The sequence below is a fragment of the Lissotriton helveticus genome, chromosome 4_1 (genome assembly GCF_964261635.1).
Source record: "Lissotriton helveticus chromosome 4_1, aLisHel1.1, whole genome shotgun sequence".
NCBI classification, from domain to species: domain Eukaryota; kingdom Metazoa; phylum Chordata; class Amphibia; order Caudata; family Salamandridae; genus Lissotriton; species Lissotriton helveticus.
This window is the reverse complement of record NC_136063.1, coordinates 802,219,300-802,234,081: the sequence shown is the minus strand read 5'-3', so window position 1 is coordinate 802,234,081 and position 14,782 is coordinate 802,219,300. Positions and strand designations below refer to the sequence as shown.

Here is a 14,782-nt window from a genome sequence, read left to right as displayed (position 1 = left end):
GATGCCAGATACCAGTGCTCTCCCAGGCCATGAATCAAGAGAGTGTCCTTATGCGACCGTAATTCAAGTGAAAGTAAACATGAACCATCTAGAGCGCAGAAAAGGCCACCCCCAAGAGCAACAGATTGATGAGAGCCTGTGTTTCTAGTTTTAGACCAAAAGAAAACATTTAGTATTTTAAATAGATCACCCAAAAAGCAGCCTATAGCGAACTAAAGGTACTGCATGCGCACAGTGTGAAAGATTATGTCCTGCTAAATACATCAACCATTCTTGAATGCTGCCAATAGCTTCAGGAAGGAAGAATACTTGTTCAAGCCATACAAATGCAGAATGAAGTTGGGGCCACCCGCTTTTTCATAGTGTACTATATGACTGCACTGCTAACTAGAAACCTGGGTAAAAAAAAAAAAAAAAAAAAAAAAGTAGTTCAGTCGAGATCACTCTTCGACTAGTATACACATTGATTATCCCTAACCCATTGCTTGAGAAGTATTCCTGAAATGTATGGCCAGCATTAGTAGTAAGCAATTACAGTATCCTAGTGGCTCATTGTCATGGTAATCTATAAAATATTGCCATTTAGTAATCTGGACTACATATTTCTTATACATTATTACATACCTCCACCTAGTACATCATCATTTGTTCTTAATTTATACTTCAGGAAACCATAATTGTTAAATGGTATGAGCAGGGTATATTGAAACAAATCATCACACATTAACCTAGCCAAAATAGTTTATTTTACCATAACAAAAAAATGCATTGATCATTCTGTGTGGTATTCATTCGGACGCGCAGCTTTGTTCACTAGTCCAATTGATGAGCTTGTTGAACCTGGACCTATCCCAAAGAGCAGTAATGGTCACCCCACATCTACTACTGACTGTTTAAGCCTCCAGGTTGCATCTTTCCACAAAATTCGCCTGGACTGCATCATTCAAGGCAGTCTTTCCTGGTGATTCAGAAGCAATCATTACAAATGCTCACAAACGGCATGTCTGCCAGCAAAGCTGGAAATGTAGGCAGCAGTTCCAGCCGTATTGATAAGATCCAGGACCATCTGTAACCTTTCTTCAGCGCCAAAATAGCTTCGCCACTTCATTAAGTCAAAAAAGCTCTTGTAACCATACTCCATATTTCTCACACAGGAAATACAAAAGTATCTGTACAAATACTAAACAATTTAACAGTCTAAAAAGCAGATATTTACAATTTCCATTGAACGCTACATTTAAAAGCAACATTAAGAGCATGTTTAAATTTCAACAACTTTTCCATTAAAATATTAGCACAGTGTACATAGTCCCCATGGAACAGTGCAGGTAGGTCCTCTGCTTATTTCTTTTAGAAAAAGCAAATTTAATATTAGGTAAGTGCTAAACGGCCATCTCCATTTTAATGGCTGGATGTGGATCATATCCTTCGATTTTGAAATCCTCCGCCTTAAAATCGTTAATATTTTCAACTTTGCGGAGGATGGTGAGTTTTGGGAATGGCCGTGGAACCCTCTGAACCTAGAAGGGTGAAAAAACAACAAAAAGCAATGTACGTTTTAGAAAATCGAATGTAAAACAATTTTGACAATGTAGCAGACACCTATGTTGCAAAAAGGTAGAACCTATTTTAGAGGAGCTTGGCCAAACAGACAAAACCTTGCAGGAACAGCAACTGTTCTTAATACACATCTTACATTCAGAGAAAAGTCCTTTACAATTGTTAGTCTTCAAAGGGATTGCCTAAAGCAACTAAGAAATGAGTACGGCAGAGAGAAATTTGTATACAGTTGACCTCTAAAACCATGCTAAATTGTATTAATTTGTATGATATTTTCTTACTAAATAAAATGTCCTAAAAAATATAAAGAGGTCTTGTTGCAGACTGGGCCAATAGGTATGTATGCCTTACTGCACAAAAACAATCCTGCTTATAAAACGCAGGCAACCTTGCACTGAGATGCAACAGTACAAGTGTTGGCATTAGGCAGAAAAGTGCCTCAGCGCTAGGATACAGCAGAAATGTGCCACATTTAGTAAAAAAAAAACAAAAAACAAAAAAAAAAAAAAAAGGGTGCATTTCTGTGGTCCCCTTTCATGCAATACAGCACCTTTGCATGGAAAATTAGTAAATATCGTCCATAGTGCGCATCCCAATGTCTCTGTGGCAAATAAAGAAATATGTTCTGTAGAAATCCATCCTTTCAAATAACCGACAGATTCACACCATCCAGACGGTAATAGTATGGTTGTTGCACATTAATTAAGTTTGGTCTACATTGCTAAAAAAAACTATAATCCCTAGGTATTGAGCCCCTACCAGGACCTCCTGGGAATGTTCTCGGACCATGCCACATCTGTGGTATCCATGATCCTAGTGTAGTCAATGAGCTATTCTTGAAACAAATCGCCCCGACCCATAGCTGGGTGGTGTATTCTACCCAGGTGGATCATCAAAACATCTGCGTTTCTTGCCCAGGTTCAGCATGCTTGAATGACATTCCCTCCACTGCAACCATGTCTTTTCAAACCATTCTACCTTCGTGCGTTGAAACAGGAATGTTGCATTCTTCCTATTGCAGCCAGCTCCTTAAGGCACCCTAGACACGTAACAGTGCTGGATGACCCACACGGTTTGCAATGGAAAGGGTTAGGGGTGGGTTATGGCTAGTTCCCACCCCTCTCAACTGTTGGCTTTAGCTGTTGCTGCAAAGCGTGCCCAAAATTGCATAGAATTGTCTCTGACCTGGTAATTCACCTCCAAAGCCACCCCTGCCTGGTTTTGCATCGTCCTCCGTTGCCAAGCCGAGAAAGAAAGAAGGCCCCATGCCAGGCACCTGCATTTAATAACCTCCAACCCAGAGGTCACACTCCTGATCCAGTGTCCCACTCCACTGCCCTGTAACTTCCCTGCCTTTCTGTATCCCTCATTAACCCTGCCTAGTTCGGGTTCTACTCCCTAGGGGGGGGTGGCCTTTACTAAGGCCCCTGGTCCAGCTTTACTAAAGGCCCATGGTCCAGCCCTTTGGGAAGAGGAGGACGGACCAAGGAGCAGAACATCTACTGAATACTCTAATTTTGAGGTTGTGGGCAGCTAAGCAACAAGATTAGCAAGTTTCTGTGCAACTTGCTCCCGTGATGGAGAAAGTGTGCAAGATGTGTGGCCTTCTGGACACTGGCTAGATTGCCTAAAAGTTCATACTTGTAAGGCAGTGCGTAGATGCAATCAGACTGGCACTTAAGACTGCAGCAGACAAGATCGTAGCAATCTATGCCACAGGTCTTCCCATCCAATCACTGAGGGCACAGAGAAAATACCAACAGGGTCGGATGAGGAAACTATGGCCTTGGGATAGGTGGAGAAAAGAATGGGTGAGGGGTGCACACTCTATACAGAGAAGAACTGTTTAAGTGCACTCCTGTTAGCGTCCGATAAATGAAAGTGTATTTCACTCCAGTTTTAATTAGGTTATGCTACCCAGTATTATAAAGCGTGTGGCTACCCAGGACTGGGCTTCCAGCACTGACAGGAATAGTAAGGAAGAAATGTGTTGGTTAGGCGAAGAGGTGAGCCTTCAATTGCTTCCTGAAACTTAACAAGTTCCTGTTGGCTCTGGGGTAACTGGGCAGGGAGCTGATTTGGTGTGGAGAGAGAACTTGATAACTGTCTGTGGGTTCCTTTTGTGCAAATCATAAGTGGGAGTTTGTGCGAAGATGAGCTAGAGCAAGTAACTGACAGATGAGGATCACTAGGGAAGAGGGTTTGCAACAAGTAGTGCCCTTTGCACGGTTTCAGTCATTATCCTCTACTGGATCCAGTAAGAGATGTGTCAGGTCTCCAGTGGATCTACAATCTACATTATGCACTTTCACTAGTTCCTCTACTTCAGTAGGCCACATATTACATTTTTAAAAACCCCTCCGATTTCACAAAGCTGGAGCTAGACAGATGGCAACTAATTAAGTCAGACAGCCTTGGTACCTTGGTCTCCTGCATCTCAGCAAGCCCATTACATGGTGCGGTCCTCTTGAGTAGGCCATCCTTTTGCAGGACAAAAGATCAGATTCTTAATCCAACTTCGCAACTCTTAACTTGCAGGCGAGAAACTCTAACACTGAGCTCTTGCTTTTTATGATCTTTCAGAAGGGGTGTTGGGTTTTCTCTCAGCTAGATGGCCATTGTCCACGGCTGTCAAATCATGCAGACCACCAGTGTTTTCTTACAGGTGTCAATACAAGTCATTGCAAATGTTGTTGCAGTAAATCTACATCCACAACCTTTACTTAGATCTGCCCCTGGCAGAAAAAGACTTATTCCTAAATTAAGAGATATCTAGTTGTCCTTTCAGCAAGGGCTTCTACACGAGTCTCTTAAACTTTGTGTTCATCATTTGGAAGGATCTGCAAAACAAGATTCTGCAGACCTCGCCCAATTGTGTCCTTTGACATTCCATGTTGCTGTTGTATACATGCAAATACACGGAGCACTTTTCCACACCTTGCTTCGTCTCCATTAAGTAAATGTCAGGGATTGTATTGGGAAATTTGAATAATACACTGGAGAGCAATCTGACCAGGGGCGTGTGTTAAACTAAGTAGATCACTACCTCAACCCACTGTTTCGGATGCCAGGGCTGGCTAAATGTTGGGCTGAATTAGAACCGAATGGGCCATTGTTATATGTGATCTAATTAACCAGTGTTGTGGTCTGGGTGAGAGGTTTTGTCCTAGTTTGTATATACAGTACAAAAAAACAAGGCCTTGAGAACGAATACAATGAAAAGCACATGTGTCCTTATGTCCATGGCACAGATCATTCCCCTGAGTAAGGGGCAACTGATGCAACAACCATTTAGCAAGTAGTTCACATAGCAGCATATCATTGAAAAGGAAGCCTGAAATACAATATGGCGTGCATATTTCTTTACAAACTGGAAATTTGTTTTTGTTGACTGGAAATTTGTTTGTTGACTGTAGTCTACTTCATCCTTTAATATTCTTCTACTGTAAAGCGCTCGGATACCCTCGTGGGTCACGTTCGCGCTATATAAAACTCTATAAATAAATAAAACAGGTGCAGCCACAACTCCAGTTTTGGTTTACACCTCTCTATAGGGAATCACATGTTGAAACCTCAATAACTTTGTTTTCCATAAGCAACTTGCACCAGACTAGAGGAAAACTATTTTCAGTGTGGAATTTTAATGTTTAAAATTTGGGGAAGACATCTCAAATTGACCAAAAGTTGCATAGAGCTCCCAAAACTGGTTACTTTTTTTTCAAACTACATTAGTTTTCCTACAGGAAAGTTTCTCAGCAAATAATTGCTGAATGAAAGTTTCGAAGATGGCACCACAGGAATGTTTCCATCATTCCGTACAAGTTCTTCACTAGGCGATTTGTGGGTCTCTTTTATTTTGAAAATACAAGCAAAAACGTGAGTGTTGATTATTTATGATCCAACCATAAATAGCCAACCCTCTCAATTGTAGATCAGCTCAGATTAAGAGTAGATGATGAATGAGTGATCGGGTTGTGGGGAGGACAACCATTGACTTGCACAATGATGGGCATAAATAATGTCCTAATAACACCAATCGTATTGCCAGATGTAGAAGTGATCTCGGAACATGCCCTGCCAAAGAGAGGAGGTAAATAAAGTCTTCTCCTAGCCTCCTGCATCAGCGAAGTCCGAAGAATTCTCCCAGTAACCTCCCGTCATCTTGCCCAGTGGCAAGCGGCTGGGTGTGGAAGAGGGTTGGAGGATTTACAATGATTAAAAAGGACTTGCTCAGTGCTACCCTAGTATTTCAAAAGACAGTACGTGTGCAGCTGACAAAAGCCCCGGTCCACAGTGGCCACATCATTTTGGGAAGCTAAGAGGACCAGGAAAACTCACACCTGCCTCTGCCCTGCTTTTCTATGGCCCACAAAATACTGTGAGAAATGGGAGGTGAGGGGCAGTTCTGGGCAGTCCCTGTTACTTGTTTGGAAATGCTCATGTAACCGCCCTGAACCCATTTGCAAACCCCAAAAGTGCAGGGTAAATCTAACCTGCTCCTGCACACTATCTGCAAATACAAACAGCTAGAACTGCTCTACATCTCCGAGACCTGAAAAATACTGCATGCACAAAAGCAGAATAGCTGTCCTGAATGTTTTTCCCGCTTTTTTCTTTGTAAACAACTGTTTTTGCCGCTGGGTAAAGCTGGGAAACAAATATACCCTCATGCTTGTCCGATTGGGGGATGGGTGAAATAAAACTCTATGTTCATTGGGGAAACCATCGAGCAAACATCCCTACCTCTAACCAGGGGGGGGGGCAAATAAATATTCTACCCATTGGCCAAGGTGAGAGGTTGTAGGGACAAAAACACCTCCACCGACCTTGGGACGAATGGTAGGGTGAAAAACATACCCTAGAGCTTGGACAAGAATGAGGTGTAAACAAAGGCCACTTCAGTGGCGGAGGGAGAGACACTGCTGCCTTTATCCAAGTTGGGTGGTTAACAAATAATACCACCTCTGCCTTAGGCAAGGGTGGTAAGCTTACAATCCCATCACACACACACACACACGATGTAGGACAAGGCAGACAAAAAATAACCTCTACCCCAACTTTGGCTAGAGTGAGTGGGGGGCAGCAGAAACCTCCTATGCCCCTCTGACAAAGCAGAGAGGCGTGAAAATATTTAAAGTCTCCCAATCACCGTCCTCCAACAATGCTGTAGTATTAAGGCCAGCTACCCAGCCACCCGCATTGTAAACGGAGCATTGCCCAGGGGTGATGTCAAGATGCCTCTATCCCCTCTAGACTACACCATTTTGCACCACAACAAATACACTAGAGGCCTGTATCCTTGTTCGCAGGACACTGGTAGAGCTGTTCACTTTTGCGTGACTCTTTCACCCAATCAAATGGGGTGAAGGAAGTACTGGAGTCCGAACTACTAAGCCTATCAAACTCTTTGGTTTCAAGATTAGAAAACCTGGGCCTGTAAAATAAAGAGAACATAATCGAATTCCTGGACAAAACTAACGCTAAATCTGACTTATGGTTGGAAGGAATCCGATATGGTCAACAGCACACCCTAATAGAACATTAAATTCACAAGTTATGATAAAACCTTAATGTAACTCTTACCCCTTCTGTCCCCAATCAACCTTAACTTCCATTCTCTCCATACACTACAACATGTAAAGCTTCCACTCATACAGTAGCACATTACATAACGACAAACTACATATAAAATCAACACTCATCCACCAACTGGTTTAGTCTCATACGCTTCTAATTTCCACCTTCCACAAGTGATGGTAAGAGTGAGAGACCGTAATCGCTTTGCCCACCAGACAGTCTTCAACAAACCATAAATCACATTAAAACGTTCCCACTAATAATGGTGTTAGTTGTGTGATTCTATCCATGAGTTTATGAGCACTTTACACATTAGCTTCTTCAGTACTTGAAATGGAAATTTAGAAGTGCAGTTACTCAGTAGCAGAGTACCTGCTTGTTTCTGAGAAGTGCTGGTACTATCCAATTAAAAGTATTACGTCGCTCTGGAAAAGTGCCTGTACTCTCCCTCTCAAAATAAAAAAAAGTGCCGGCCTGCAGTACCGGCCCTTTTACAGCACTGAGCTTCTCACAATACAGCGAATCTGTATTAAAGACATAGGCAAGTCCAAAACCTCAGTGCTTGTGCACCGACATGCCATTTCAAGATTCTAACGATTCAGAAAAGGGGGTGGTGATGAACAGAGTGTCTGAATTAAGCAGACCACTCTTACCCAGTCCAAAGATCAGGGCTTGATCCATCACCGTTATTTAGCTCACTGCCCCATCCCAGCTCAGAACCTGGCTATATGCAAATTAGTCTGTCCCTGGCCCAGTGCATCATGGGAACAGGGCAGACCAAACTACCAAGCCAATTCTTCACCAGAAAGGAGACAAGCTTCCAGGGACCGGTTTCTGGCATTTTAGCCGTCGTCGGCCCGGCTTGCTTGAATCCTGATGGAGCAGTGAGCAAGGGACTCATGTCTGAGTATACCCTGCCACACCTATAGTTTGGTTTGCCCTGTTCCCATCATGCACTGGGACAGGAACAGACTAATTTGCATATAGCCAGGTTCTGAGCTGGGATGGTGCAGTGAGCTAAAAAAACGGTGATGGATCAAGCCTGATCTTTGGACTGGGTAAGAGTGGTCTGCTTAATTCAGACACTCTGTTCATCACCACCCCCTTTTCTGAATCATTTTGTCCACCATAAGCGTGGAAGGGTATACTCAGATGTGAGTCCCTTGCTCATTGCACCATCAGGATTCAAGCAAGCCGGGCCGACGACGGCTGAAATGCTAGAAACCGGTCCCCGGAAGCTTGTTTCCTTCCCAGTATAAGAATTGGCTTGGTAGTTTGGTTTGCCCTGTTCCCATCATGCACTGGGACAGGAACAGACTAATTTGCATATAGCCAGGTTCTGAGCTGGGATGGTGCAGTGAGCTAAAAAACGGTGATGGATCAAGCCCTGATCTTTGGACTGGGTAAGAGTGGTCTGCTTAATTCAGACACTCTGTTCATCACCACCCCCTTTTCTGAATCAATTCAAGATTCTAGGCAATTACATCTCAGGGTATACAACTTGCTCCTTTTCTGGTACGCATGCACCATAGATCAGAGATCTAGACAAGCATGAGCGATTGCATATAAATTATACAATTAGATATCCTAATCTCACCTAGTGCTCAACAGATACCAACAGGTGTAAATGCTTCAAAGTGAGAAATTATTTCCTTTTTAAAGTCAATATTTACTGTAAGACAGTAACGGACAGATCAGGCTACGGTAAACACTTACCTGCACTTTTAATGGGTCAATATGATTAAGATATACATGTGCATCTCCCAAAGTATGTACGAAATCGCCAAGCTTAAAGAGAAAGACAAAATAATGAATTTGACGTTACAAGTGGATACAACCAATAGGGTCTTTACACTAAAAATTAAAAGGACATGCCACGAATTTCATTAACAATTAGCCACGGACTTACAACTAGTTAGGTTTTGCGTAGTGATCACAATCAGGGTGACCTATTTGCACTGAAACCAGACACTTCAAAAGAAAACCAAAAGGCTGCAAGGCAATAACTCCATAGAAAAGGAAAAGCTTGTAGAGCTTGTCTCTGCAAATAAAATGCCCCGTTTCCTTCACGTTTAGTTAGAGTGCGTTCCTAAGTTGAGCTGCTCAGAGTTGAAAACGTGTCCAAGTGTGTGTGTGTGTGTATAATATATATATACATACATACATATAAAAAAAATTCTAAAGTAAAGTAACTTTACTTTCCAAGCACAGGTTGACTGGTTCAATTCTCCACATTGAGATGAGTCCATGGAACTAAAATAAAGTGCTTTGTTATGTAAAGCAAGTTGTGCCAGGCAAACAACTTACTCCCCTTCTGTAATGAATATGCTACTTACCAGTATGCATCTGTTCTTGGCATGTAGGGCTGCTAACATTCATATCTATTGCATAAATCGCTGCCTAGTGTTGGGTCCGGATGATTGCACATTGTTGTCCTGGAAGAGTCTTCGTCGTATCACGAGATAGGTGGCTCCTCCCCTGGACTACAGTGCGCATGGGCATCGACTCCATCCCCAGATTGTTTTTTAGCCATTGTGGCAGAGATGGAGTGAAATAGTGTAAAGGATGTCCATGCTAATGATTGAATGCAAGAGAGTATCTGCAGCCGCTACGGGCACCGGGGAGGGGGGTGGGCGATATGAATGTTAGCAGCCCTACATGCCAAGAACAGATGCATACTGGTAAGTAGCATATTCAGTTCGAGGCATGTGGGCTGCTAAATTCATATCTATTGCATAGAATACATAGCAGTCCCTCTATTAACGGCGGTTGCCCGTGCCAGCTGCAGAAGTCTGAAAGAGTGTCTTGAGAACAGCCTGTCCTACAGCTGCTTGCTGCTTGGAATGCACATTGACACAGTAATGTTTTGTAAATGTGTGCGGTGTAGACCACGTGGCTGCTCTACAAATGTCTTCCAAAGGAATGTTCCCTAGGAAAGCCATGGAGGCCCCCAACTTGCGTGTGGAGTGCGCCCTTGGGGGTATTGTTAAAGTACGTTTAGCTTTCTGATAACAGATTTGAATGCACTTAACAATCCATCTGGCTATTCCTGCTTTGGAGATAGGGTTGCCTTTGTGCTGGGCTGAGAAGGCAACAAAAAGTTGTTGTGTTTTCCTAAAGTGTTGTGTTCTGTCAAAATGTAAATGTAAATGTAGTTGAGCTTATATAGCGCACAGCTACCCGCAGTGGGTTTCCCGGCGCTTGCTTAGGGAACCCTTCCTGGTATTCCCCTGTGAGATAGCAGGGTATCCACAAGGTGAAAGTCAGGCACCCCGCCGCGAGGGGCCGTTGTGGAGATTAAGCAAGCTATTGCCCAGAGTCGCAGAGTGTGAACCCGTGAGTCGAGGAGGCACCGGGGCGAGAATTATCGAGTCCGTGGAATTTTTTTTTAGCCCAAGACCCGCCGAGGCGGGGAATTGAACCCTGGTCCAGGACCGATCTCAGCTTCCGGGTCTGCTGCCTCTAACCCCTGAGCCACACTTCTCCACTATGTAGTACATTAACGCCCTTTTAACGTCTAATGTATGGAGCATTCTTTCTGCTACTGTTTGTGGGTTTTGAAAGAACGCGGGCAGGTCAATAGTTTGGTTGATATGAAACTGACACCACCTTAGGAAGGAATTTGGGGTTAGTGCGGAGCACTACCCTGTTTGAATGAATCTGGATGAATGGCTCTTGGATCGTGAGCGCTTGTAGCTCACTAACACGCCTGAGCGATGTAATAGCAATGAGAAAAGCCACTTTCCATGTCAGGAATTGAATCTCGCATGAGTGGAGTGGCTCAAAAGATGGGCCCATCAGCCGAGTGAGGACCACATTGAGGTTCCACACTGGAGCTGGTGGTGTTCTTGGAGGAATGACTCGTTTTAGTTCCTCCAGAAAAGCTTTAATGGCAGGCACCCTGAAAACAGAGAGATGCTGCCTGTTCTGGAGATAAGCCGCTATGGCGGATAAATGTATCTGAATGGAAGCGTACGCTAGATTGCATTTGTAAAGATGTAACAAATAGCAGATGATGTTAGGAATGGATGCATCTAGCGGGTTGATGTTGTGGTCCGTACAGTAAATGACAAACCGCTTCCATTTTGCTGCATAGCAAGCTCTGGTGGTGGGCTTTCTTGCCTCCCGGATGATGTCCATGCATTCAGGAGGCAGGTTGAGGTACTAAAACACACGGAAGGTACAGAAGGTCTCAGAAATACAGAGGGAGAGAAAAGAAAATAGCAAATCTCTCTATTGGGACCTAATAGTGTCCTCTTTACATGCCCAGAATACACAGTTAATCTGGAAACAACCAAGAAAACAAAAACAAGAGAAGATGCACAAGGAGAGGAAAAAGATACCCATCAGCCCCACTCATAAGTGGAATCTCGTCATCTGGGTATATGTTGGTAAATGGTGTCCTCTAGGGTCTGCCTTGGAAACAATCCATAGGACTGCCTAGTGATGGACCCAGAACATTTCACCAACAGATGACAGTATATGAGCGGGAGGGGTTGAGGTTGCAGTGCTCAAAGAAAAAGAAGAAGAAAAGGAAAATAATCCAAGTGATTCTAAAAATACCTACGATGATGTCATTAAATACTTTATTAGGGCTGACCATCAAAGTGGTATGGTTAAAAACAGTATGCTGATAGCATGTAAGGAATTGCTACCCACCAATGTTGTTATTCGGTCAACATGTTTCAGCCTCAAGGGCTTTCGTCAGGACCTATGGTGCTACTGCAACACTTACTTAAGTGATGTTAAAGTGGGATCTACATCTGCTTGGCCTCCCCCTCGGCTCAGTTTTCACTCCGAGGCAACGACGGAGGGTGCGTGGCCTCCCTTTCTTCCTGAGCAGTGGCCAGGTGAGGTGAGGTTTTCTCTCCCCACAATAAGGGAGAAGATACACTCTTTTCAGTTTGGAAAGCAGATGTAGATCCCACTTTCACATCACTTAAGTAAGTGTTGCAGTAGCACCATAGGTCCTGACGAAAGCCCTTGAGGCTGAAACATGTTGACCGAATAACAACATTGGTGGGTAGCAATTCCTTACATGCTATCAGCATACTGTTTTTAACCATACCACTTTGATGGTCAGCCCTAATAAAGTATTTCATGACATCATCGTAGGTATTTTTAGAATCACTTGGATTATTTTCCTTTTCTTCTTTTTCTTTGAGCACTGCAACCTCAACCCCTCCCGCTCATATACTGTCATCTGTTGGTGAAATGTTCTGGGTCCATCACTAGGCAGTCCTATGGATTGTTTCCAAGGCAGACCCTAGAGGACACCATTTACCAACATATACCCAGATGACGAGATTCCACTTATGAGTGGGCTGATGGGTATCTTTTTCCTCTCCTTGTGCATCTTCTCTTGTTTTTGTTTTCTTGGTTGTTTCCAGATTAACTGTGTATTCTGGGCATGTAAAGAGGACACTATTAGGTCCCAATAGAGAGATTTGCTATTTTCTTTTCTCTCCCTCTGTATTTCTGAGACCTTCTGTACCTTCCGTGTGTTTTAGTGTCTAGTTGGGGGACTAGGTACCAGTAGGTCTATAATAATTTTTTCCCCTCGGACCCCCCCTCAACCGTTTATCTCTCGGCAGGTTGAGGTAGCCAAACTCTAGGACCTCAGGAGCCAGATCGCCAGATTGAGCTGTTGCGGATCTGGATGCTGAATGTCGCCATGGTTCTGCGTCAAGAGGCTTGGGGAGAGATGCAGCCTTTGATGCGGTACCACGAAAAGTTCTAGAAACGTGGTGTACCATGGTTGGCGTGCCCACGTTGGAGCAACCAGGATGAGCGTCATCGAGTGTTGCTTTAGCTTTCTTGCCACCAGCGGAATGAGAGGCGCTGGGGGAAAAGCGTACGCAAATCTGCCTGACCAGTTCATCCATATCGCATTCCCCTGCGATTCCGGGTGAGGGAACCTGGCGGCAAAGCTTTGGCATTTTGCGTTTTCCCTTGTGGCAAAGAGGTCGATCTCTGGATGACCCCACTGCTGGAAGTACGGGTGGAGTACTGATGGATGTATCTCCCACTCATGCATTTGATGGCTGTACCTGCTGAGCAGATCCGCCATCTGATTGTCCTTGCCCGGGAGGTGTTCCGCCATGAGGAAGATGTTCCTCTGAATGGCCCACTTCCACATGCTCTGAGCCAGATGAGACAGCTGTGGAGAGTGAGTACCTCCCTGCTTCTGGATGTAGTACATGGCTGTCATGTTGTCCGTCCGGATCAACACGAACTTGTTGCACAGATGTACTTTGAAGGACTTGAGCGCCATGAAGATTGCCATCAGTTCCAGGTAGTTGATGTGCAACTTCTGTTGCTGCGTTGACCACAGTCCTTGCACCGTGTAGTGGAGCACGTGAGCTCCCCACCCCTGGAGAGATGCGTCCGTCGTTAGGATAATTTGTGGCACAGGCTCTTGGAACGGTCGGCCTTTGCAAAGGTTGTGTGGATTCCACCAATGCAGAGAGGTGTATGCCCGACCGGTCACCAACACTAGGTCTGTTAGTCGCCCCTGAGCCTGTGTCCATGGATTTGCCAAGCATTCTTGGAGCGGACGCATATGCAACCTTGCGTGCGGGACTATGAAGATGCAGGAGGCCATCATGCCTATCAACTGCATGAACACTCTCGCTGGTAGTGAGTGTTGCGGTCTGAACCTCTGGATGAGCGACTGAATGTTGTCGATCCTCACTGGGTTCGGCTGAGCCATAGCAGTCAGGGTATTTATTGTCGCGCCCAGATACTGCCGCACATGGGCTGGCTGAAGGTGCGACTTTGGGTAGTTCAGGGAGAACCCCAGACTGTGAAGGAGGTGAATGGTGTGGGACATGTTTGCGGCGCACTGCTGTTCCGACTTTGCTTGAACAAGCCAGTCGTCTAAGTAAGGGTAGACATGTATGTTCTGTCTACTAAGGTGTGCCGCAACTGTCGCCAGACACTTTGTAAACACTCTGGGGGCAGTGGTCACTCCAAAGGGTAGGACTTTGAACTGATAATGCCTGTTTTGGATGGTGAACCCGAGGTATTTTCTGTGGGATGGGTGGAGTGGTATGTGAAAATAAGCGTCCTTGAGATCTAAGGTCGCTAGGAAGTCCCCTTGGTTTAGCAGGGGAAGAATCTGCTGCAGCGTCAGCATGTGAAAATGTTCCGACAATATATACAGGTTGAGAGGGCGTAGATCCAGAATGGGTCTGAGGGATCCGTTCTTTTTTGGGATAAGGAAGCACAGGGAATAGACCCCTGTACCTTCCTCCTCCACTGGTACGAGCTCTATTGCGCCTTTTTGCAGCATCACTACCACTTCCTGCTGCAATAAGTGCAAGTGCTCTGCCGACATAGGACGTTGTCTTGGGGGAATGTTGGGAGGAGTGGATGTTAACTCCAAACAATAACCGTACTGGATAAGTTTTCTCACCCACCTGTCTGTGGTGATGGACGTCCAGACTGGCAGGAACTGCTGGAGTCTCCCCCCGACAGGTGTTGGATGGTCGGGGGGCAGTGACAGAGTCACTGTTTGTTGGTGGCAGAGGAACGGGAGTTGTTGTTACCTCTGCCTCTGCCCTTGGTACTATTTCCTCTGTAACCCCCTCTACCTTGCTTGGGGTACGAGGACTGTGCGCCACCTTTCGTGAATTGTGTCTGT

The 14,782-nt window shown here is 44.7% G+C and overlaps 1 protein-coding gene across 1 annotated transcript in view; it reads right to left on the bottom strand.

Moving 5' to 3' along the window:
* Positions 1–723: 723 nt before the first annotated feature.
* Positions 724–14,782, bottom strand: part of TYMS (thymidylate synthetase) — a 64,939-nt gene continuing 50,880 nt past the window's right edge. The window contains exons 6-7 of the mRNA XM_078687451.1: positions 8,854–8,925; positions 724–1,520 (exon numbers count right to left, since the gene is read on the bottom strand). Coding sequence (XP_078543577.1) covers positions 1,383–1,520; positions 8,854–8,925 — 210 coding nt within the window. The 3' untranslated portion in view covers positions 724–1,382. The remainder of the gene's footprint in view (positions 1,521–8,853; positions 8,926–14,782) is intronic.